Here is a 26,115-nt window from a genome sequence, read left to right on the forward strand (position 1 = left end):
CCTTCCTTCTAGCGCTATGTGTTGTAGTCCTTCCCTGCTGTGCTCACGGAAAGTAACCCCACAACGGTTGTGTCTGTTTCTTAAGTTCCCTCACAACTCGATTTGATGTTCCTCTGTAATCCACCCCTTCCCTGTATTCAGGTTGGAATGGCACCCGTTTGTCAGGTAGGCCTGGAGTTCTTCCGGGACCCTAGAGTCGCCCCTCTCCCGCAATTGCCCCCCAAGACTTCATAGGTGATATGTGGTAGACAGCCCGCCTGAGACCGACTGTCCTGCCGCTGTTTGGAGTATGGCTTGAAGCTGTATTCTAATCCACTCCCTCGGCGTTCCGGCCACCGGTATTGCGCCTCAGCAAGGTGCTGCCTCTTTCAACAAAACCCCTGCTGGTATTCTCCTTCTGCTTGATCTCGTTTCTCACTCAGCACAATCTGTCTCGCTTCTAGTCCTTTCTTGGGCACCGCCGCTATGCTGAGCAGGCACGGTCCCGTTACGTTCTTTCAATGCCAAGCCTCTGCCAGGATCCCACCCCTGGCAGAGACCCTACAGTCTCTCCCTTCACAACACCCCCTGCCACGGGGTGTTGCTCCGTTCAATCCCGTCAGCGTTCTCCTCTAACTTCCTGCCTGACCCCCAGTTTACCCACTATGGTGGGGAGTGGCCTAATGAATAGCACCCTTAGCTCCCCCCGGAGGCCCAGCTGTGAAACATATTGGTGTCTGTGATACCTGATTGGAGGAACTCCTTCAGTGCCATCGAACATACCATGGCTCCCCTTAGTGGCGGAGCCACAGTACTGCAACGACCAGGACTCTGGGGCGCTGCACTAACAGCGCTAGGCCAGGGGATAACACGACAGCGCAGACTCCTGTACAGCAAATAACAACGCTCAGGAGGCTGCACCCAGCACCAAGGTGGGATTCTTGACATCTGTGCTGCGTCTCATTACAAAGGGAACTCGCGCCTCCAACACAGTTTGACTGTTTAAAGGGCTAAATGTTATACGTGTTTCATTCAGCGTGTGCAAGGAGCAAAATTAAAAGAGCAACCTTTGACTTGTGCAGCACTACTGCTGCATAAGCTGTGGCTCTTCTACTTTGTAACCCCTGAGGGGGGGTTAAAGGTTACCTTTGAAATTGGTTCAAGTAGGCTTCGGCCTACACTCTGCTCCCCCTGCAGAGCCCGGGCTCCAACACCGCCAGTTGGGGCCCGGTACTGCTAGCTGCACAGAGCCAAACACCAGCCAATGTGTCAGTGGGGTTCAGCACCGCCAGCTGTTCCCCTGCTGTGCAGCCGGCAACGTGTCCTGCAACAGCCACGCAGGCACAACAGACCCAAAGCTGCCGCCAGTGCAGGCTTCGGCCTACACTCTGCTCCATCTCCTCCTCCTGCTCACCCCGGGCTCCAACACCGCCAGTTGGGGCCCGGTACTGCTAGCTGCACAGAGCCAAACACCAGCCAATGTGTCAGTGGGGTTCAGCACCGCCAGCTGTTCCCCTGCTGTGCAGCCGGCAACGTGTCCTGCAACAGCCACGCAGGCACAACAGACCCAAAGCTGCCGCCAGTGCAGGCTTCGGCCTACACTCTGCTCCATCTCCTCCTCCTGCTGACCCCGGGCTCTAACACCGCCAGTTGGGGCCCGGTACTGCTAGCTGCACAGAGAAAAACACCAGCCAATGTGTCAGTGGGGTTCAGAACCGCCAGCTGTTCCCCTGCTGTGCAGCCGGCATCGTGTCCTGCAAAAGCCACGCAGACACTTGCTCTTGTACCTTCTGCTCCCCATCCTGGTTCCAGTACCGTCAGCTGGTTCCGGGCAGAGCCTTTGGCTTAGGTGCCTCCCTCTGGGTATCCGAGTTCCACCAACGTCAGGTGGTCCTTGGTAGTGCTTTCAGGCACGGGTACCTCCTGCTTAGTAACCGGGTTCCAGTAACGTCAGCTGGTCTTCGGTAGTTCCATTGGCTCTTGGACCTTCGGCTACCCATCCGGGTTCCAGCACCGTCAGCTGGTTCTCGGCAGTGTCTTTTGCTCTTGTACCTTCTGCTCCCCATCCTGGTTCCAGTACCGTCAGCTGGTTCCGGGCAGAGCCTTTGGCTTAGGTGCCTCCCTCTGGGTATCCGAGTTCCACCAACGTCAGGTGGTCCTTGGTAGTGCTTTCAGGCACGGGTACCTCCTGCTTAGTGACCGAGTTCCAGTAACGTCAGCTGGTCCTCGGTAGTTCCATTGGCTCTTGGACCTTCGGGTAGCCATCCGAGTTCCAGTTTCATCAGCTGGTTCTCGGCATTTTCTCAGCCTCCTTGTACCTTCTGCTACATTTCCAAGTTCAAGAGACTAAACACGATGACCCGGAAGACCACCCCTAAGATGATGACGACACCAGAGACGACAACCACCGTGATGACGACGACCCTGGAGACGATGACCCCGAAGACCACCCCGATGACGACGACCCCGGAGACGACGACCCTGAAGACCACCCCGATGACGACGACCCCGGTGACGACGACCCTGGAGACGACGAGGACCTGGAAGACCGAGAAGCAGAAGAACAAGAGGCTGCAGAACAAAGAGCAGAAGAACATTAAGCATAACACTAAATATCAGAGCAAAAAATATTATCTAAATTATAAGCAGAAGAAGACTAAGCAGTGTATGGGGGTGAGTCCGTTCCTCCTCGTGGTGCCCCTGGATAAAGCCTGATGCTGCAGGCCAAACTGAACGCGGACAAATGTAACTCTTTTGTGACAGGCAGAACGGAAGGTGTAATCTTCAAACTTTTATAGATAACAACTACGGGAATGCCTGTCACAAATAAGAATATGATGAAGAAGTAGAATATGATGAAGATAATAGTAAAATAAAAAGAATATGAACAATGTAAGAAAAAAAATAATAGGTAGAAGATGAAGAAGAAGATGAATAAGGTGAAGAAGTTGACGTCAAAGAAGCTGATGATGAGGATAATGAAGAAGAAAGTGTGGGAGAAGTAAAAAAGAAGGTGAAGGGCGTGGAAGTAGTGAAACATCAATATCTGACAAAAAAAAAAAAAAAATTAACATAGTCAAAATCTTTCTACCGCCGAACTTCATAAAAAAAATAAAAAACCTGCTATTCTATTACATTGGGCTAAACCTCTGTGCCTTTAATGTCTCCGCCACGTCCCCCAATACATCCTACATTATTCTTAGTTGTTTTCCTTCATGTAGAATGAACCTACAAGTTTATAAAGGGTTTATTTTAATTCCGATATTTTCGTCCCATTGACTTGCATTGGGATCGGGTATCGGTATCGGATTAGATCCGATATTTTAACGGTATCGGCCGATACTTTCCGATACCGATACTTTCCGATATCGGAAAGTATCGCTCAACACTAGTGATGACAGATCACTTTACCAAGTATGCTGTAGCGGTGCCGACAAGAGATCAGACAGCCAAGTCGGCGGCTGAGGCCGTGTGTCGACATTTCTTCCAAGTGTTCGGGTGTCCGCAGAGAGTACATTCAGATCAAGGGGCCTGCTTTCAGGGGACGCTGATGAGGGAGTTGCACCAGCTCTATGGTATCGAGCAGTCGAGAACAACGCCTTACCACCCTCAGGGTAACGGGGCGTGTGAGCGTTTTAATCGGACCTTGTTGCAAACGTTGAGGTCCTTAGAGGGTCAGCAACAGACACGCTGGCCTGAGTATCTCCCCGAATTGATGTGGGCTTACAATAACAGGGTGCACAGTACTACTGGTTACTCACCCCACATGTTGATGTTTGGTAGACCTGGCCGAGACATTGAGGATTTGAACATGCCGGATCCCTCCTCCGCCCCCCTTCGGACTGCATCCGAGTGGGTACGAGAGCATCGGCGGTGGTTGAGGGTGGTGCATCAGGTGGTGGGCGACCGCCTTCACCAGGTGGTCCATAGGGACACGCGACCCGTACAAACAGAGTTGTTCTCTCCGGGAGACACAGTGTTGGTGAGGACAAAACGACGGTCAGGAAAGCTGAGTGACCGATGGGAGGCGATACCGTATCTGATAAAAAAACAGGTGAATCCTGAGATTCCAGTGTACGAGGTCGAGCCGGTGGGGACAGGGGGGCCAACCCGTAATTTGCACCGTAACATGCTACAACGGTGCTGGTTTGAAGATTTGGCGCCTATTCCCCCAGAGCCGGAGGCCGTGTCCCAAGGGGCGGGATCTCTGAATGATCTTGAGTTTGATGGTGTGCTTGTTCCTGCGCCTGCTTATTTGCCCCCTACGACCAATCTGGTCTTGTATGATGAGAATGTTGAGGATGTGGAGGATGCTGTTGAGGAGAGTGCATCAGATCGACTGCTTGGTCCTGACGCTGTATCACGGAACATCGAACCGCAGAGGGAGGCAACTCCACTTGCGCCCGCTAAGACGACCACGGAAGTGACTTTAGCTCCCTCTAGGGTTGCACCTATTGATGTAGGACTCAGGAGAACTACACGATCTATGGCTGGAATACCGCCTCAGCGATATGCTCAGGATGAATTTGAGTGGGAAGGTATGTCGAGGATGCCAACCTCTAGTGGGGTGGCATGTAAGAGGGTGAACTGTAGTCCCACTGAGAGGGCACTAGGACCCTGTGGTTTTTGCCTGCTGCAGCAAAGAACAGACACTGCCAGGCCCCCGGAGACTATGTGTGCTGGTGGGTGGGGTCTGGTGTCGGGTGTGTAAAGTGTCATATAAGGAAGTGGGGGCAGAGAAGAAAAGGCGGGAAGAGAGGAGGAAGCAGCAGTGTGATAGAAAGAGACTGTGTGAATTTGCTGCCAGTGTGTTGGAGAAAAGCTTTGACAGGAAACAACTCTGAGAGAGACTTGTTTTTGTTGCTAACGTTTTTCTGGAAACAGTTAACCTTTATTTTGGAAGACTGAGACTTTACTGAAAACCCAGTACATATTTGAGAGTCTGTGGAGTCCCTGTGCATTGAGTTGAGAAACAAGTTTGGACAGACTGCTGATATAAAGACGGACGGATTGTTGTAAGAGCATTTCTAGGAACTACAGGAGGAGAGACTTCTTTAGGCCACTAAACTAAGTCCCCGGCGTTTGGGCTCGGCATCGGCCGACAAGACGGAGAAGCGTGCTGTAACTTATTGGCGCTGAAGACTTGGACTGGCTGCAGCCTGTGTGGAATCCTGCCTGAGAGAAGACTCATCTTAGGTTAACGGTACCATAGTCATAGATACCCGGGTATCCCTTTGCAGAGTGTTTAATCGTTACTTTAGAGGTGTATCGCATATTAGATGTGTGTAAGTTATACTCAGTGTGTCATTCCAGGGGCTCCTCTTGATAACACTACATTCAATTTACGCTTGTTCTTGTATTGAGTTGTTCTGTGAGGTAAATTGATTACTAGCCTGTTGGAGTATACAGTTCTCAGGAGACCTTGGAGTGGCACAGTGATTTCAGCTACTGCTGAATTAGTGTATCTTTTGGGTGCTTCTGCCTGAGTATTCCTCATATTATCTTACTTATTCTGCCTTTGAGTAAACCACTGTTGGAGATTTCTGCCTTAGTCTTGGTTTGTGACTCACTGGATCTTATTCGGACCTCGGGTCATTACAGATGAGCGAATATACTCGTTACTCGAGGGGGTCCTCCGAGTATTTTTTAGTGCTCGGAGTTTTAGGTTTTTTTGCCGCAGCTGAATGATTTACATCTGATAGCCAGCATAAGTACATGTGGGGATACCCTAGTAACCAGGCAACCCCCACATGTACTTATGCTGGCTATCAGATGTAAATCATTCAGCTGAGGCAAAAAAAACTAAAACTCCGAGCACTAAAAAATACTCGGAGGACCCCTGAGCATGCTCGAGAAATCTCGAGTAACGAGTATGTTCGCTCGTCAGTACTCGTGGCTGTACTTACTCAAAAGGAAGTTTTCCTTTTTTAACCCTTTCATGACCCAGCCTATTTTGACCTTAATGACCTGGACGTTTTTTGCAATTCTGACCAGTGTCCCTTTATGAGGTAATAACTCAGGAACGCTTTAACGGATCCTAGCGGTTCTGAGATTGTTTTTTGGTGACATATTGGGATTCACGTTAGTGGTAAACTTAGGTCGATAATTTTTTAGTTTATTTGTAAAAAAAAATGGAAATTTGGCTAAAATTTTGAAAATTTCAAATTTTTAATTTTTATTCTGTTAAATGAGAGAGTTATGTGACACAAAATAGTTAAGAAATAACATTACCCACATGTCTAGTTTACATCAGCACAATTTTAGAAACAAGTTTTTTTTTTGCTAGGAAGTTATAAGGGTTAAAATTTGAACAGCGATTTCTCATTTTTACAATGAAATTTACAAAACCATTTTTTTAGGGACCACCTCACATTTGAAGTCAGTTTGAGGGGTCTATATAGCTGAAAATACCCAAAAGTGACACCATTCTAAAAACTACACCTCTCACGGTGCTCAAAACTACATTCAAGAAGTTTATTAACCCTTCAGGTGCTTCACAGCAGCAGAAGCAACATGGAAGGAAAAAATGAACATTTAACTTTTTAATCACAAAAATGATCTTTTAGCAACAATTTTTTTATTTTCCCAAGGGTAAAAAGAGAAACTGGACCCCAAAAGTTATTGTAAAATTTGTCCTGAGTATGCAGGTACCCCATATGTGGGGGGGAACCACTGTTTGGGCGCACGACAGGGCTCGGAAGGGAAGGAGCGCCATTTGACTTTTTCAATGAAAAATTGGCTCCAATCTTTAGCGGACACCATGTCGCGTTTGGAGAGCCCCTGTGTACCTAAACATTAGAGCTCCCCCACAAGTGACCCCATTTTGGAAACTAGACCCCCCAAGGAACTTATCTATATGCATAGTGCGCATTTTGAACCCCCAGGTGCTTCGAAAATTGATCCGTAAAAATGAAAAAGTACTTTTTTTTCACAAAAAATTTCTTTTAGCCTCAATTTGTTCATTTCCACATGGGCAACAGGATAAAATGGATCCTAAAATGTGTTGGGTAATTTCTCCTGAGTACACTGATACCTCACATGTGGGGGTAAACCACTGTTTGGGCACATGGCAGGGCTCGGAAGACAAGGAGCGCCATTTGACTTTTTCAATGAAAAATTAGCTCCAATCGATAGCGGACACCATGTTGCGTTTGGAGAGCCCCTGTGTGCCTAAACATTGGAACTCCCCCACATGTGACCCCATTTTGGAAACTAGACCTCCCGTGGAACTAATCTAGATGTGCGGTGACCACTTTAAACCCCCAAGTTCTTCACAGAAGTTTATAACGCAGAGCCGTGAAAATAAAAAATCATTTTTCTTTCCTCAAAAATTATTTTTTAGCCCGCAATTTTTTTTTTCACAAGAGTAACAGGAGAAATTGGACCCCCAAAAGTTGTTGTCCAGTTTGTCCTGAGTACGCTGTTACCCCATATGTGGGAGGGAACCACCGTTTGGGCACACATTGGGGCTCAGAAGGGAAGTAGTGACATTTTGGAATGCAGACTTTGATGGAATGGTCTGCGGGCATCATGTTACGTTTGCAGAGCCCCTGATGTACCTAAACAGTAGAAACCCCCCACAAGTGACTCCATTTTGGAAACTAGACCCCCCAAGGAATTATCTAGATATGTGGTGAGCACTTTGAACCCCCAAGTGCTTCACAGAAGTTTACAACGCAGAGCTGTGAAAATAAAAAATTATTTTTCTTTCCTCAAAAATAATGTTTTAGCAAGCAATTTTTTATTTTTGCAAGGGTAACAGGAGAAATTGGACCCCAAAAGTTGTTGCCCAGTTTGTCCTGAGTATGCTGGTACCCCACGTGTGGGGGTAAACCACTGTTTGGGCGCACGTCGGGGTTCAGAAGCAAGGGAGCACCATTTGACTTTTTGAATGCAAGATTGGCTGGAATCAAAGGTGGCGCCATGTTGCGTTTGGAGACCCCTGATGTGCCTAACCCTAATCCCAACTCTAGCCATAACCCGAATCACAACCCTAACCCAACACACCCCTAACCCTATTCCCAACCCTAACCACAACCCTAACCCCAACACACCCCTAACCCTAATCCCAACCCTAACACTAACCCAACCCTAACCACAACCCTAACCCCAAAACACCCCTAACCCTAACAATAACCCTAACCACAAGCCTATTCTTAACCCTTTTTCCAACTCTAGCCCAAATTCCAACCCTAACTCCCACCCTAACCCTAAGGCTATGTGCCCACGTTTTGCGGATTTGTGTGAGATTTTTCCGCACCATTTTTGAAAAATCCGCAGGGAAAAGGCACTGGATTTCCAGTGTTTTTTGTGTGGATTTCACCTGCAGGTTCCTATTGAGGAACAGGTGTAAAACGCTGCGGAATCCGCACAAAGAATTGCCATGCTGCGGAGAATACAACGCAGCGTTTCTGCACGGTATTTTCCGCACCATGGGCACAGCGGATTTGGTTTTCCATAGGTTTAAATGGTACTGTAAACCTGATGGAAAACGGCTACGTATCCGCAGCGGACAATCCGCTGCGGATCTGCAGCCAAATCCGCACCGTGTGCACATAGCCTAATTCTAAGGGTATGTGCACACGCTGCAGAAAATGCTGCGGATCCGCAGCATTTCCACAGCTGCGGGTCTGCAGCAGTTTCCCATGAGTTTACAGTTTAATGCAAACCTATGGGAAACAAAAAACGCTGTGCACATGCCGTGGAAAAAACTGCGCAGAAACGGAGCGGTTTACATTCCACAGCATGTCACTTCTTTCTGCGGATTCCGCAGCAGTTTTACAGCTGCTCCTATAGAAAACCGCAGTTGTAAAACTGCAGTGAAATCTGCAGAAAAAACGTGGTAAATCCGCGATAAATCTGTAGCAGTTTTGCACTGCGGAAAAATCTGCAGAGGACCAGAATACGTGTGTACATAGCCTTACCCTAACCCTAATTCTAACCCTATCTCTAACCCTAGTTCTAACCCTAACCCTAGTGGAAAAATAAAAGTAAATATTTTATTTATTTTATTATTGTCCATACCTGTGGGGGTGATAAAGGGGGGGTTCATTTACTATTTTTTTTATTTTGATCACTGTGATAAAACCTATCACAGTGATCAAAATGTACATGGAACGAATCTGCCGGCCGGCAGATTCGGCGGGCGCACTGCGCATGCGCCCGCCATTTTGGAAGATGGTGGCGCCCATGGAACAGACAGACGGACACCGGGAGGCTCGGTAAATATGAGGGGGGGATCAGAGCACAGGGGGGTATCGGAGCACGGGGGGGTGGGATCGGAGCACGGGGGGAGCGGACAGGAGGACGGGGGAGCGGACAGGAGGATGGAGGGGAGCGGACCACAGAACGGAGGCTGGGGAGGAAATCGGTGGCAGATTAGGTTTTCCAGCCATGGCCAATGATATTGCAGTATCGGCCATGGCTGGATTGTAATATTTCACCACTTTTCATAGGTGAAATATTACAAATTGCTCTGATTGGCTGTTGCAGTTTCAACAGCCAATCAGAGCGATCGTAGCCACGTTGGGGCAAAGCCAACCCCCTGGGCTAAAGGACCACTCCCCCTGTCCCTGCAGATCTGGTGAAATTGGAGTTAACCCTTTCACCCGATCTGCAGGGACGCGAACCCTCCATGACGCCACATAGGCGTCACAGGTCGGATTTGCACCGACTTTCATGACGCCTACGTGGCGTCACAGGTCGGGAAGGGGTTAACCCCTTCATGACCGTTGGATTTTCCATTTTTCCGTATTCGTTTTTCACTCCCCTCCTTCCCAGAGCCATAACTTTTTTATTTTTCAATCAATTTGGCCATGTGAGGGCTTATTTTTTGCGGGACGAGTTGTACTTTTGAACAACATCATTGGTTTTACCATGTCGTGTACTAGAAAACGGGAAAAAAATTCCAAGTGCGGTGAAATTTGCAAAAAAAAGTGCAATCCCACACTTGTTTTTTGCTTGGCTTTTTTGCTAGGTTCACTAAATGCTAAAACTGACCTGCCATTATGATTCTCCAGGTCATTACGAGTTCATAGACACCTAACATGACTAGGTTATTTTTTACCTAAGTGGTGAAAAAAAATTCCAAACTTTGCTAACAAAAAAAAAAAAAAAAAATGCGCCATTTTCCGATACTCGTAGCGTCTCCAATTTTCATGATCTGGGGTCGGTTGAGGGCTTATTTTTTGCGTGCCGAGCTGGCGTTTTTAATGATACCATTTTGGTGCAGATACGTTCTTTTGATCACCCGTTATTGCATTTTAATGCAATGTCACGGCGACCAAAAAAACGTAATTCTGGCATTTCGGATTTTTTTCTCATTACGCCGTTTAGCGATCAGGTTAATGCTTTTTTTTTATTGATAGATCGGGCGATTCTGAACGCGGCGATACCAAATATGTGTAGGTTTGATTTTTTTTTTATTGATTTATTTTGATTGGGGAGAAAGGGGGGTGATTTAAACTTTTATGTTTTTTTTATTTTTTTCACATTTTTTTAACTTTTTTTTTTTACTTTTGCCATGCTTCAATAGCCTCCATGGGAGGCTAGAAGCAGGCACAACTCGATCGCCTCTGCTACATAACAGCGATCATCAGCAGAAAATCAGGTGTGCTGTGAGCGCCGACCACAGGGTGGCGCTCACAGCTACCGGCGATCAGTAACCATAGAGGTCTCAAGGACCTCTATGGTTACAATACTGAAGCATCGCTGACCCCCGATCATGTGACGGGGGTCGGCGATGACATCATTTCCGGCCGCCCGGCCAGATGCGGTAGTTAAATGCCGCTGTCTGCGTTTGACAGCGGCATTTAACTAGTTAATAGCGGCGGGTGAATCGCGATTTCACCCGCCGCTATTGCGGGCACATGTCAGCTGTTTAAAACAGCTGACATGTCCCGGCTTTGATGCGGGCTCACCGCGGAGCCCTGCATCAAAGCAGGGGACCTGACGTCGGCCGTACTATCGCGTCCGACGTCAGGAAGGGGTTAATAAATAGGCAAAAATTACTACATTTCTGTTTTTTTCAGTCAAAAAAGTTAATGTTAAAAAAATGAACTTTTTTGAATTTATCAAACGGCTGCAATGAAACAATGAGTGAAAACTTTAAAGGGGTCTGAATATTTTCCGTACCCACAGTATATATTTATAGTGAATGGTGTAGCGGTGTTCACAGTGTGCAAAGAGATAGTGGGCTAGGTTAATCCAATGTAAATCTTTATTTTGGCAACTCACAACAAAAGGCAAGCATTATCTGCCAGATGATGAGAAACCGTCTGTAACACTCCGTTGCTATGGGTGACCACAGCACTGTATCTCTTGTGTGTGTGTGTATGTCAGTTGCTTTGTTTACTCTGGTTCTGGCCTGTGTTCAGACTCACACAGACCTGTACTGCAGAGTGCTCCCGCTCTCGTCTTGCAAAACTGAACACTGACTCACTCAGACCTAAACTGAAAATGTAAATGTGAATCGTGGACATGAGCCACTCCCAAAATGCAGAGTGGAGGAAGAGACCCTGATGACTACCAATCATATATATCTCTCCAAAAATTAAAGCCCATGTCAGGTTTACCAAAATATGACCTAATCAAATACACTCACCGGCCACTTTATTAGGTACACCTGTCCAACTTCTTGTTAACACTTAATTTCTAATCAGCCAATCACATGGCGGCAACTCAGTGCATTTAGGCATGTAGACATGGTCAAGACAATCTCCTGCAGTTCAAACCGAGCATCAGTATGGGGAAGAAAGGTGATTTGAGTGCCTTTGAACGTGGCATGGTTGTTGGTGCCAGAAGGGCTGGTCTGAGTATTTCAGAAACTGCTGATCTACTGGGATTTTCACACACAACCATCTCTAGGGTTTACAGAGAATGGTCCGAAAAAGAAAAAAAATCCAGTGAGCGGCAGTTCTGTGGGCGGAAATGCCTTGTTGATGCCAGAGGTCAGAGGAGAATGGGCAGACTGGTTCGAGCTGATAGAAAGGCAACAGTGACTCAAATCGCCACCCGTTACAACCAAGGTAGGCCTAAGAGCATCTCTGAACGCACAGTGCGTCGAACTTTGAGGCAGATGGGCTACAGCAGCAGAAGACCACACCGGGTACCACTCCTTTCAGCTAAGAACAGGAAACTGAGGCTACAATTTGTACAAGCTCATCGAAATTGGACAGTAGAAGATTGGAAAAACGTTGCTTGGTCTGATGAGTCTCGATTTCTGCTGCGACATTCGGATGGTAGGGTCAGAATTTGGCGTAAACAACATGAAAGCATGGATCCATCCTGCCTTGTATGGAGCATCTTTGGGATGTGCAGCCGACAAATCTGCGGCAACTGTGTGATGCCAACATGTCAATATGGACCAAAATCTCTGAGGAATGCTTCCAGCACCTTGTTGAATCTATGCCACGAAGAATTGAGGCAGTTCTGAAGGCAAAAGGGGGTCCAACCCGTTACTAGCATGGTGTACCTAATAAAGTGGCCGGTGAGTGTAGCTTGACCAAGTCCACATTTACCGTACTTTTACAGCTCTGGCAAAAATTAACAGACCACTGCACAGTTTTAGAAAAATCAGATTCTCTACATGTCTAACAGCCATTCCATTGCAGTGTCAGTTGAATTCCAACCAGAGTATACCTCATTCGACTTAATCTGCTTCTGATTAGGTGAACACCTGAACTAAATCTTATTTAACCAAGGAAAGTATAAAAAAACAAATTTCTCTTGCAATAGGACAAACTGGATGGCAAAACAAGTGCTAGTAATATCCCAAATTAATAGGAATGAAAAAATAACTTTTAACCATGCCAAAGAAGTTGAAAGAAAAGTCTTGAGTGAGGAAAAGAAGGGCTCAATTGTGGCTTTACTAGCAGAGGGATACTGTGAGTGTCATGTTATCTCCATCCTTAAAATTTCTAAGACGGCAGTCCAATACAACAAGGTCAAGCCACAGACATTGGGGACAACAAAGCTACAGACCAGCAGAGGACGAAAACGTCTCTCCAATGACCAGGATGACAGTTATCTTATTCGAATGTCACTCAGCAACAGCAGGTTGACATCAAGTGACCTACAAAAGGAATGGCAAATCGCAGCTGGGGTGAAGTGCACTGCAAGAACAGTTCGTAACAGGCTCCTAGAGGCAGGGGTCAAGTCATATAAGGAAGAAAAAAGCCTTTCATCGATGAGAAGCAAAGGAGAGCCAGGCTGAAGTTTGACAAAGACCATAAGGATTGGACCATAGGGGACTGGAGTAAGGTAATCTTCTCTGATGAGTCTAATTTTCAGCTTTGCCCAACAATTGGTTGTCTAATGGTAAGACGGAGACCTGGAGAGGCGTACAAGCCACAGTGTCTTGCACACACTGTGAAATTTGGTGGAGAATCGGTGATGATCTGGGGAAGCTTCAGCAAGGCTGGAATTGAGCAGGTTAATCTTTGCGAAGGATGTATGAACCAAGACGCATTCAAGATTATCCTGGAAAAACAGTTGATTCCTTCTGCTCAGGCAATGTTGCCCAACTCTGAGGACTGTTTTTTTCCAGCAGGACAATATGCCATGGCACACAGCGAGGTTAATCAATGTGTGGATGAAGGACAACCACATCAAATGCCTGTCATGGCCAGCCCAATCTCCAGACCTGAACTGAATTGAAAACCTCTGGAATGTAATCAAGATGAAGATGGATAGTCACAATTCATCAAACATAGAAGAACTGCTTAAACTTTTGTACCATGAGTGGCATAAGGTCACCCAAAAGCAGCATGAAAGACTGGTGGAAAGCATGCCTAGACGCATGAAAGCTGTGATTAAAAATCATGGTTATTCCACAATATATTGATTTCTGAACTCTTCCTGAGTTAAAACATTAGTATTGTTGTTTCTAAATGATTATGAACTTGTTTTCTTAGCATTATTTGAGGACTGCAAGCACTGCATTTTTTTGCTATTTTGACGATTTCTCATTTTTAAAAATAAATACAAAATTTAGAGCTAGGAAATTCGAAGACATGTTGTCAGTAGTTTATAGAATAAAAGAACAATTTACATTTTAGTCAAACAACATACAGTGCCTTGCAAAAGTATTTGGCTCCCTGGAACTTTTCAAGCTTTTCCCACATATCATGCTTCAAACATAAAGATACCAAATGTAAATTTTTGGTGAAGAATCAACAAGCGGAACACAATTGTGAAGTTGAATGAAATTTATTGGTTATTTTAAATTTTTGTGGAAATTCAAAAACTGTAGAGTGGGGCGTGCAATATTATTCCGCCCCTTTAACTTAATACTTTGTAGCGCCACGTTTTGCTGTGATTACAGCTGCAAGTCGCTTGGGGTATGTCTCTATCAGTTTTGTACATCGAGAGACTGAAATTCTTGCCCATTCTTCCTTGGCAAACAGCTTGAGCTCAGTGAGGTTTGATGGAGATCGTTTGTGAACAGCAGTTTTCTGCTCTTTCCACAGATTCTCGATTGGATTGAGGTCTGGACTTTGACTTGGCCATTCTAACACCTGGATACGTTTATTTGTGAACCATACCATTGCATAGAAGATTTTGCTTTATGTTTGGGATCATTGTCTTGTTGGAAGACAAATCTCCGTCCCAGTTTCAGGTCTTTTGCAGACTACAACAGGTTTTCTTCAAGAATGGTCCTGTATTTGGCTCCATCCATCTTTCCATCAATTTTACCCAGCTTCCCTGTCCCTGCTGAAGAAAAGCAGGCCCAAACCATGATGCTGCCACCACCATGTTTGACAGTGGGGATGGTGTGTTCAGGGTGATGAGCTGTGTTGCCTTTACACCAAACATATCATTTGGCATTGTTGCCAAAATGTTTGAATTTGGTTTCATCTGACCAGAGCACCTTCTTCCACATGTTTGGTGTGTCTCCCAGGTGGCTTGTTGCAAACTTTAAACAACACTTTTTATGGATATCTTTGAGAAATTATTTTCTTCTTGCCACTCTTCCACAAAGGCCAGATTTGTGCAGTGTACGACCGATTGTTGTCCTATGGACGGACTGTCCCACCTCAGCTGTACATCTCTGCAGTTCATCCAGAGTGATCATGGACCTCTTGGCTGCATCTCTGATCAGTCTTCTCCTTGTTTGAGATGAAAGTTTAGCGGGACGACCGGGTTTTGGTAGATTTGCAGTGGTATGATACTACTTCCATTTCAATATGATCGTTTGCACAGTGCTCCTTGGGATGTTTAAAGTTTTAGAAATCATTTTGTATCAAAATCTGGCTTTAATCTTCTCTACAACAGTATCATGAACCTGCCTGTTGTGTTCCTTGGTCTTTAAGATGCTCTCTGTGCTTCAAACAGAACCCTGAGACTATCACAGAGCAGGTGCATTTATACGGAGACTTGATTACACAGGAGGATTATATTTATCATCATTAGGCATTTAGGACAACATTAGATCATTCAGAGATCCACAATGAACTTCTGGAGTGAGTTTGCTGCACTGAAAGTAAAGGGGCCGAATAATACTGCATGCCCCACTTTCAGTTTTTGAATTTACACAAAAATCTAAAATAACCAATAAAATAACCAATTTGCAACAACAGTTTTGATGGGTCTATGACCATGTCCCAATATCTTAGCAATTTCAAGAGTTGTGCATCCCGTTGTAAGACTTGTAACAATTTTTTACTTTCAATCAGATAAATCTCTTTTCTTGGCCCATTTTACCTGAGGATAACAAGCAGCCTAATAATTCATCACACCTTAATAGATAATGTTGATATCTTTAGGGCACACCCTCCTTCATTACATTAATATACATCACCTGATCTGCTTCATCTAATAAGCTTTCATGTTTATACAGCCTGAAGTTGGAAAATATGCATAAAAATGATGATATGGTCAAAATACTTGCCTAATATTTGTGCACACAAGGTATGTATGAGCTCAACTTATTCAGTGCTGTTATATGTTTGATCATTTTAAATTGCATAATACTAGTAGAATTAAAAAAGCCCCATTTTAACATTTCGCATGAACATGGTGTTTATTAAAAATAACCCCTTCTACTTTACATGTCCTTTTAGCAAGCTGTTTATGATGAAGTAAGGAATTTTATGCTTTGTGAAAGATTTCTTAAGAAGTCCAAAACTCTGTGCCAAATAACAAATTAATAATAAAAAGTTACTGTAGATTTACCTATAAGAAAAACCAAATAATTATGATTAGATCTTCTCTGTTACAGATCCTACACAATGAAAGTTAAGAAATAATAAACTGATTATGGTACATATTGCTTTGGGCTTTAAACACACAAAAAAAGATAAGGTACTTGACCACTTACTTGACTGTAGCTTTGTATAGTAGATCTGGGTTGACTGTTGCGGCTGTGTAGCTGCACTGCTGATGTTTCACCCAATGCAATGGCCTGGTTGCTATGGTAGCTTGATGAATACTGGAAAGACCCTTCTGGTTTAGAATTTAGCTGTAGGGCACTCTGTGATAGAATGCTGGGTCCTGAGTTAAGAAATAGATTTGGAACACTAATTGAAATCTTGAAAAACATAGCAAAATTAACTAATGCATAGCATTTATACATAGCATAGCACTCTGAAGAATACCCTAGTCCAGGTGCGTCCCTAGGCATTTATATCTAGGGCCTTGGACCCAGATCATAAGTGCACAGCACAGAATCTCTCTGAAGCTTTTATTTCTTCAGCGAATTACATTTTATTATCAGTCTCTGCACTAAGTGCACACAGCCACGCTACACGCAGTGTTTGCCTGATGCACCCCTGCATGGTGTTGCTGTGTCATTACCTCACAGGCAGCTCCTCCTCCCTGTAGGTCCTTCTCTTTGGGCAAGTCAGAGCAGAGGAACCATCTATGTCCAATGCAACTCCACACCTTGGGTGAAGTATATAATGGAAGGGGAGAAAGTAAGTTAGTGGGGCCAGGTCTGTCAGGGAATACAGGCTGCCATGGGGAGAGATGAGAGAAATTACAGCCCTTTTGCTTCTGTGGCTCCATAGCACACCCTCCCCCTCCTGTAATGTTAAAAGCAGCTCAACAGTCCAGACAGGGGAGGGTGTGCAGGGACAGTGCATGGCTGACAAGGGGTCTCCAGTGTACAACCCTCCCTCTTACTGCTGATCTGCAATGTCAGGGCTCCCCCACTGCTGCCACCGTATAAATACTGAGGAAGAGAGTCAGTGTGTATATGTCATGTGTCTGTATAATGTACACTGCTCAAAAAAATAAAGGGAACAGTTAAACACCACAATGTAACTCCAATTCAATCTACTTGTCCAGTTATGATGCAACACCGACTGTGTTTTTCCTGCTGTTGTGCAAATAGAACAGACAACAGATAGAAATGATAGACGATTAGCATGACAACCCCTAGAAAGCTAGAAAGGAGTAGTTCTGCAGGGGGTGACCACAGACCATTTTCTGTTCTTATCCTTTTGGCTGTTTTGGTCACTTTTTCATTTTGTCATTGCTCTCACTCCCAGAGGTACAGTAGCATGGGAGGAGTGTATACAACCTACAGAAGTTGCTCAGGTAGTGCAGCTCATCCAGGGTGGCACATCAATGCAAGCTATGGCAAGAAGGGTTGCTGTGTCTGTGAGCACAGTGTCCAGAGCATGGAGCAGATATCAGGTTACAGACGGTACAACAAGAGATGTGGAGGGGACAATAGGAGGGCAACAACCTAGCAGCAGGACCACTACTTCCTCCTTTATGCAAGAAGGAACAGGAGAAGCAGTGCCAGAGTACTGCAAAATTACCTCCACCAGGCCACTAACTAACTGCTTAAACTGTCATAAAAAGGCTCCATGAGGGTGGAATGAGGGCTCAACGTCCACAAGTGGGTGATGCGCTTACAGCCCACCACCTTACAGAGCGATTTGCATTTGCCAGAGAACACCAATATTGGCAGATTCGACATTGGCGCCCTGTGCTGATCTGCACCTTACCCTGTCTCTTCGTCATCATCTCTCTTCTCAGAGGGTGTAACCTGTCCCGCCTTTCTGCGGCCCCTGCGACGAGATGAAGATCTGTGATTTTTACTCGGCTCCTCTTTACTGCACTCTTTTTCTTTGCGCTCTAGTCACAGTCTGAATAGGAGTCACCCCCTCTCACTCTGTCATCCTGGGACAGCAATTCCCCACTTAAACAAGTGTCAGACCCACACTTTCTTCCAGTCACCCGAAACTCTGGACTATCGACCTTAGGTGTTGCTATCTCCTTTTCACACATCACATGATCCGGAATCACTACAGCCGCCTGTTGTGGTGGGGCTCCCTTAGGGTCATTCTGGATCCTTTTTGAGCAATCAGACACTCCCCTTTCCTCCCACAAGTCCCAAAACCTTTCAAAGTCCTGGCCTATTACTACAGGAAATGGCAAGTCTGGGACTACAGGTACATCATGGCTGAAAAAAATAGTGGGCGTCTCAATGATTACCCTGGACACCGGATAATCCCTAGCGACCCCATGAACGCAGTGGACTTCCATCTTCCTTCCGGGAATCAGATAGACAGGGAGTGAGGCGCTCACCAGCGTCACCAGGCTCCCTGGGTCCAGAAGTCCAGTCACGCACACTCCATTGACCTCTACAGAACAGCTCTGTGACATCTTGTCAGATGGAAAGTCAGTAGAATATTCTGGATATGCGCTGTTCGAACACTGAACCCAGCAACAGTTCATCAGTGAATTCACCGCCGCCCCTTTTTGGGACACCACCCCTATTTGGTTCGCCACCCCCTTTTGGGTTACCGCCCCATTGTGGACCATTTTCTCCTTTAGAGCCACCACCCCTTTTAGGGACCCCACCCCCTTTTGGGCAACTACCCCCTTTTGGGATGCAGCCCCTTTTTGGCCAACCATAATTATTTGCGGTCACCGCTCCGTTTTGAGACTCCACCCCTTTTAGGGACACTATCCCACTCTGGAGTACTCACAGGCCCCAACAGTTCCACAGTATATGTCTCTTTAGGTCGGCACTGGCCCTTTAAGAGTCTGCACGACCTGGTCCAGCAATGTCTTTTTCGACACATCACCAGTTCCTACTGGTGCTACCACAGTGCCCACTGCAGACACAAACCACCGGCACCTCCGGCTGCCAATCACAAGCCACCGCTGCTGCTGCCACCGCAACTCCGGCTGCTGCAGAACCTCTTGCTGCAACTGCACTGCAATTAACCACCACAGACTTCGTGGACCCGCCGATCCACAGCAAACTTCGTAACCCCGCCGAGTTACCGCCAGATGCCTTCAGTCTTCGTGGCCCCGCCAAGCCACACCAAGTTGATCAGAAAAGAAAAAAAATATATATGGACCCGCCAGTCCACAGCAAACACCTGCACATGTGCTTTATAAGAAAAACACAGTCTCTCACTGACCCCGGTCAGCACAGACTCCTGTCTGTTACACACCCGGCTTTATAGCCCAAACACAGTTTCTCACTGACCCCGGTAAGTATCACACGGACTCCTGTCCGTTACCTGTTGGTGCCAGCCACACAGGATCCCGGACCCCACTTCTCCTCAGAGGTATCCCACAAACAGCAGTTCTCACCGACCCCGGTCAGTATTACTCACGGTTGTCAGACCGTTTACTCCCCTGAGGACACCAGCTCTCTTACACATCTGTCTTGATGAAGGCGAGCCAGACTTGACAAAAGCAGAGTAGGCGGCCGTCCACTTTGCTGGCGACGACCGGAGACTGCCTCCAGTCATTTGGATGAGAATCTGGAGGACCTAGATCCTATAGATCTTGGCTGGTGGGACCGCATCCTGCCCAACGGGTTGGTCCTCTATGAGATCTGACAATCCCTGTTCTGATTAGGCCGACCTGAACTGACGGGATCGGCCGTTGCGGTCCACCCTGGTTTTTGAAAGGACCAAAACCGTGCCTGAAAATGTTGACAAAATGGCTACTGAATCCTTTGTTGCGGGAGGAAGTTGCTTTTCTCCCCTGTGGCATCAGAAATTAGTTGATCTAATTTTTCGACGAATAATCGTCCACTCTGACAGGGCAAAGAAGTAAGGGAGTTTTTTTTGGTTGAATCTGCCCGCCATGTCCTCAACCATAGAGCCCTCCTAATGGAAATTGTGTTTGTGGCAGCCAACGCTGCGCAGTTCACCGCATCCAAAGATGCATTAATCAAAAAGTCTCCCGCTAGAGCGATCTGATTTGAGATTTCGTCCTCCTCGGATGACAGGTCCTTATCCTGCAGGGCTCTATTCAATGACTCTGACCAGGATATCATGGTCTTAGCTACCCAAGTCGCCACAAAAGAGGGTGAGAGGGCTGAACCTGAAGCTTCAAACACTGAGCGAGCCAGGTTCTCAAGGAGTCGATCAGTTAGGTCCTTCATAGAAGAACCATTAGGGAGGGATAATAAAGTTTTAGAAGCCAACCATGACACGGGAGGATCCACCAAAGGGGATTCTGCCCACTTCTTACGGAGTTCAGGATCAAAAGGATATCTTGTGTTCAGCACCCTCTGACCAGAGAACCGCTTGTCTGGTGTCTCCCTGAGACATTGCACTACATCCTCAAACTCTGGGTGAGTGCAAAATACTCTATGAAACTGTTTTTCGATTTTAAATGACACCTTATGACTCAAGGTCAATGTGGATTCATCGTCTATACTGAGGTTTGATTGACGGCCTCAATGATTGTCTCCTGGTAATTAGTTGCCTCTAAATTGAGGGACCATTCAAAATTGTAATCCGAGTTTTGTTCACTAACCTCTCCTGGCGAGGGAGAGCGAAAGACAGAACTCATGGATGCAGAGGCACCAGATGGACCAGAAGGCACTGTGTGGGTTCGTTTCCCAGTGTCTGATTAGAGAGAGAGCAGCCTCTGCAGGCCGGAGGTTCCTGTGAGATGGAGGATTCCTCAAAGACAGGCAAACCACTGTCCCTGCCCCTATTTGGGGCCTGAAGGGACTCGATTGCTCTAGTTAGCGACACCATAGATTGCGACAGAGACAGGGCCCATTCCGGGGGAGTGGGCTCAGTGGCAGGGGAGTGCTCCGGATTGTGCTCGGAATCGCAGGCCTCACAGAACCAATTGCTCTGGGCATGCGGAAAAACAGACCAACAGGTAAAACATGAGGTATATAATACCGCGTGGGTCTTGGTCCTTCTAGACCTGGTGGGTCTGCTGCGGAAAAAATCCCCAATCTAGATTAGATGCAGCAGTAGAGAAGGAGATAGAAGGCGAGAGAGAGGTGCTGCCAGACAGGGGGAGTAACACTTACCACAGTCCTGTGTTCCTGGATCCTGCAGAACAACATAAAAGAAATAGATCCTCTGAGACCTATCTTCAAAAAAGCACGCTCTGCTCGAAGGGGCCAAACCGGAAGCAGACGCGCTCCGGAGGTGGGACTTTCACTCACGGCCTACTACCAGCAAAAGCCAGGGACTAAATTTCCGGCGCAAGCCCGAGGATACGGGGGCAGATGCGCTCCGGAAGCGGGACTTTCACCCGCGGCCTAGTACCAGCAAAAGCGGGGACTAAATTCTCAGCGTCCGCCCGAGAATATGGGAGCGGAGCCAATGCGAGGCCGCCGGAAGACTCACTGAAAGCCGAATTTCCCCCCGCTGACCTGGACCTGCCAGACGATACAGGGGGAGAGGTGTGCGCATGGAAGCGCCAGGAAGAGCGCTGTAGCAGGAGCCCTCCCAGCCCCCTACTCCTGCAATGGATTCCAGCTTCAGGTTAAAGAGGGCGCTGTGTAAAGGAAGGTGCAGGCACCCTAGTTCCATCTTCCCTTCAGGTGATGAGGAGAGGGACCGTCTGCCTCCTTCCATCACCGCAGTCTTAGCATTGGTGAGGCAGTGGGGGCCACACGGACTGCACATATGCACCTGTACAGCCTAGTGTTTCAAAACCTTAGGGTGTTCAGGGCTGAGTCCAGCATCTTGTCCCACGTTGTGGGAGAGGATATGTGGAGGCGACACTTCACGTGCTCGCCTGTCGGTTTGGGGAGATCGGACCCCTTCAAAAGGGTCCGTCGCCCCTGTCTCATCTTCATGGTAAAAAAGAGAAAAAAAGGTCTGGGAAAAACCAGACATGTGCCTCCTAAAGACACTAAGCATGAACTGAATTAGCTTGCAGCCAGTGTCAGGGTGTATACCGTGGAAGAGGAGCTAACTTTTTTATGTTTACTTATTGTCAGCCTCCTTTAGATCCTTCTGAATCCTTTCACTGTCTTCTCTAGTATTAGCTACCCCTCCTAGCTTTGCATTATCTGCAAATTTGATTAGTTTACCTTCAGTTCCCTTATCTAAATCATTCATAAAAATGTTTAACAACACTGGGGGTAGGACAGAGCAAATTGGATGTGAAAACGTTTATTACCACTCTTTGAGTACGATCACTGAGATAGTTATGAATCCACCTAACTATAGCCTTGTCAATCCTATACTTGGCCATTTTTTCACTAAGGATAGTATGAGAAACTTTATCAAATGATTTGCTGAAGTTGAGATTTACTATACCACATTTTCCTGATCCACCCAGTCAGTGATTCCATCATAGAAGGAAATTAGATTGATCTGGCATGATTTGTTTGCTACAAAACCATGCTGGCTCTGGTTAATTACTGCTTCACATGTGTGTGCCTTGTGCTCTATTGCAAGCTTCATCAGTGTGCAATTGTAATAAAGGGACAAACACCCTCCCTGGATTTTGTAGGTTGAGAGTGGCTGTTTCATCAGTGTATTGCACCTGTGTTACCACCTTTGTTAAGGGTGGCTACTGCATCCTGATTTTGTTATGTTTAGAACTGAATTATTTGGGAATTTTTCAAAGTTCCTTTTATTTCTTTGGCTATGCTTTTTTTTATAAAACTACAACCTAACTTGAAAAAAAACTTACATCTGGCTAAAAATGTAACTCTTTTGTTCTTAGGACAAGTGGAGGAACAAACAAAAGCACAAAAACAAAAAATGTCTAGATCCTTAAATGTATAAAAATAAAAGTGGTGTGTCCTAGGCCAGGTTCAGTATTCCACAGTGTAAGTATGAACCACAATGCTGGGACCAACCTGAAATCCCCTGGACCCCAAGTCAGCAGTCTCATACACTATTCACAAAACGATAAGGCTATTTGGCTTTCGGGTGAAATATCACGCCAAAGTGATATTTTATCATGAAAGTTGGGCATTTAAGTGGAAGCATTTAATCGTGATTTCCTCTTTTAAAACAATTTATTGAAACAAAAGCCAACATCAATTACAGCTTTACAATGACACATGCTGTTCACAAGTCGAGTTATTGTCTGCAGAGGCATGATATCTTGAAATAGCACTCTTCTTGAAAAGAGGCCCTCAGGTCATTTAGGTTCTGGGGTACAGAGTTACGAGCCTCAAAATGGCAACTCCGTTGATACCATAGGTTTTCTATGGAATTTAGGTCTGGAGAAACTACAGTCCACTTTATTTGAGGTACTCCAGTATCCAGCAGCGGTTCCTTTATAATGCGACTAGATGAGTTGGGGCATTGTCGTCCATGAAGATGAAATTGCACAATGACAACTGGATTAAAGATGTTATTCAAGTAGTAGGGGTTTGTCACTGTACCATTCAGAAAGTGTAGGGTAGTTCTGTATTACCTATATACACCTGCCCACGCTAAAATCACCACCAAAGGCTAGTCTGATGACAACAGTGGCTGATGCATAGTGCTGTCCTTTACATCTCCAACATAGTTGGCAGCCATTATTTCTGCTAAGCATGAACCAACGTTTATCAGTGAACCACACAGAGGCAAGCAGGTTCCTTTTCCAGTGGATATATTCCCTGGCCCATGCAAGAAGATGACTCCTGTGCCTGCACATCGTCTAGCACACAGACCACACTGATGTAAAAAGTTTTGAGTAGTCTGATGTGACACTTGGGTGCTGCTCACTAGAGATGCGTGAACTTTTTCGGAAAATGTTCGCCAATCTCAAAGTTGGCACGAACGTAGCACATTTGGATTTGTGTTAAGCATTTTCATGCTGTCAGAATGTGACTATGACCGGCAGTACTGTAAATCATTACCGCACGGTTTCCATGCTGTCAAATTACAGCTTGAGACTACAGCTGTGATGAGAGGTAAAAAGTAACCATGAACTACCTTTTCTGGTATGCTACATCACATATATATTTTATTCAAAAGTGCAACACTTTAGCTTGTCAAAAAGTGCATAGTTTAATCTACAAAACTCTATAGCATATCAAAATGAATTTTAACTTTCTAACTTTTCTTAGCGCTGAGGAAGTGCAATTATATTATTTAAATTAATATTCAAGTCCATCAATCACATTCTTGAATAGCAGCAATGATGCAATGATACGTAGGGCTTGGGCAGGCTACAAGGCGTATCCAGACCCAGTGTTCTGCCACATCAACGGGTTTTGCTTCAGGTCTTTATGTAAACAATCAACAATTAAAGACAACTTCAGAACTGTCTCTTTCAGGGTTCCATGTAAAACCAGTAGAAAGCACTTAAGGAGGTGCCAACTATTTACATTACAGTCTGTGAACCATTCACGTCCATGATTCTATTGTCTTTCAAGCAAACGACCTGAATTTTAATGTAGAATCCTTTGCCAGGTTAAATGAACTTTCAAACTGTTAACTATTCACAGTCATATTCAAACACGCATTTTTAGTCCTTCTTTTGCCATCGCTGCTCAGGATGGCTGCTACTTCCTGAACGGGAAAACTGAGGGTTATATCTTTCCATACTGCACACCAGGGCCTGGTGGCTGGTTCCACCACTGGTGTCTGTGTGGTCACATTTGGGCTTTGGCCTGGCCTGTTACGTTTACAGGGACTGAGGGTGGTATATGTCTTTTGCAGTCCAATGCATACCACCCCTTCTCTCCAATATGGCGACTATAGGTCACACGGACGCCAGCATTTAGGTCCCTGTCAGGATGTCCTTCCAGTAGATGGGACTCCACATCCCTCCGGTTAATAAAGATTTCATTTATTAACCCTTAATGAATCCCCATCCCCAATCCCCATTATCCTTAATGAGTCCCCATCCTCTCTGCTTATTGAAAATCACTACTTCCCCCAGCCACAGTGGTCCCCTTTCTGCCCGTGGGATTTTACGCATATGGGCCTTCCCTGCCAGATTTCTCTCCTCAAACGCCGCTTCACAGGCCAGGGATTCCTGTAGCTCCCTCTCCTCCCGGCGCCTGCAGTGCTCCCGCCAGGTAATCTGTTGTGAATTCCGTTCTCGGGCTCCCTCCTGTGGTCATGAGCGGTATTGTGTGAGTTTGTTCTGGGGCTCCCTCTGGTGGCCTTTAGCGATATGGCTGGTCTTGGCTGGGCTCAGCTTCTTCATTTCCTGCTATGCTGAGGCCTATTTAATTCACCTGGCCCTTCATTTGTTGCCTGCTGTCGGTGTGTTCAGTCCTGTTTCTGAGAGCTCCTGAATATTCCTTGTGACCAGTCTCCTGCTGGAGAAGTTAAGTTTGTTTGTTCATTTTGCTCATTATTTCCTTGAAAACGTTTCTCTGTATATGATGAGTTCAGTCCAGCTTGCTTATATGTGATCTTGCGCTTGCTGGTTAGTTCTGGGGTGCAGAGTGCGCCCCTCACATCGTGAGTCGGTGTGGGGGTTCTTGTATTCTCGGCGTGGTTTATTTTTGATAGTTTTTGTACTGACCGCACAGACTCCTATCTATTTTCAGTCTATCTAGTGTTAGCGGGCCTCATTTGCTAAACCTGTTTCATTTCTACGTTTGTCTTTTCCCCTTAACTCACCGTTATTATTTGTGGGGGGCTGACTAAATCTTTGGGGTTATTCTCTGAGGCAAGTGAGGTCTTTGCTTTCTCTCTAGGGGTAGTCAGTTTCTCAGGCTGTGAATGTGGCGTCTAGGATTTTAGGAACGCTCCACGGCTGCCTTTAGTGTTTGTGGATAGGATCAGGATTGCGGTCGGTATAGCTTCCACCTCCCCAGAACTGGTCCTATATTCTGGTCACATGTGTCAGGTCAGTTTTGAGATCCTACCACCGGATCATAACAGTACAGCAGGCTCGAAAGTGTTAATGCAGCAGAAGAGGGAGAAGAGAAATCCTGAAGTCATTTTTTTTTTCCTCTGCACTGTGTTTAGCCTCTCCCCTCCCCTTAATCTTTGGGTG

At 46.1% G+C, this 26,115-nt stretch overlaps 1 protein-coding gene across 13 annotated transcripts in view; it reads right to left on the reverse strand.

The window, feature by feature from the left end:
• The window catches only part of CTNND2 (catenin delta 2), a 3,400,942-nt gene that overhangs the window by 2,643,666 nt on the left and 731,161 nt on the right, over positions 1-26,115 (reverse strand). For 11 of the 13 annotated variants that reach the window (XM_077269508.1, XM_077269506.1, XM_077269501.1 and 8 more), the window contains exon 6: positions 16,298-16,470. The exons of the other annotated variants lie outside the window; for them this stretch is intronic. In XM_077269508.1, the coding sequence (XP_077125623.1) occupies positions 16,298-16,470 (173 nt within the window). The remainder of the gene's footprint in view (positions 1-16,297; positions 16,471-26,115) is intronic. 13 annotated transcript variants of the gene reach the window in all.

Source organism: Ranitomeya variabilis, chromosome 6 (genome assembly GCF_051348905.1).
Source record: "Ranitomeya variabilis isolate aRanVar5 chromosome 6, aRanVar5.hap1, whole genome shotgun sequence".
Classification (NCBI taxonomy): domain Eukaryota; kingdom Metazoa; phylum Chordata; class Amphibia; order Anura; family Dendrobatidae; genus Ranitomeya; species Ranitomeya variabilis.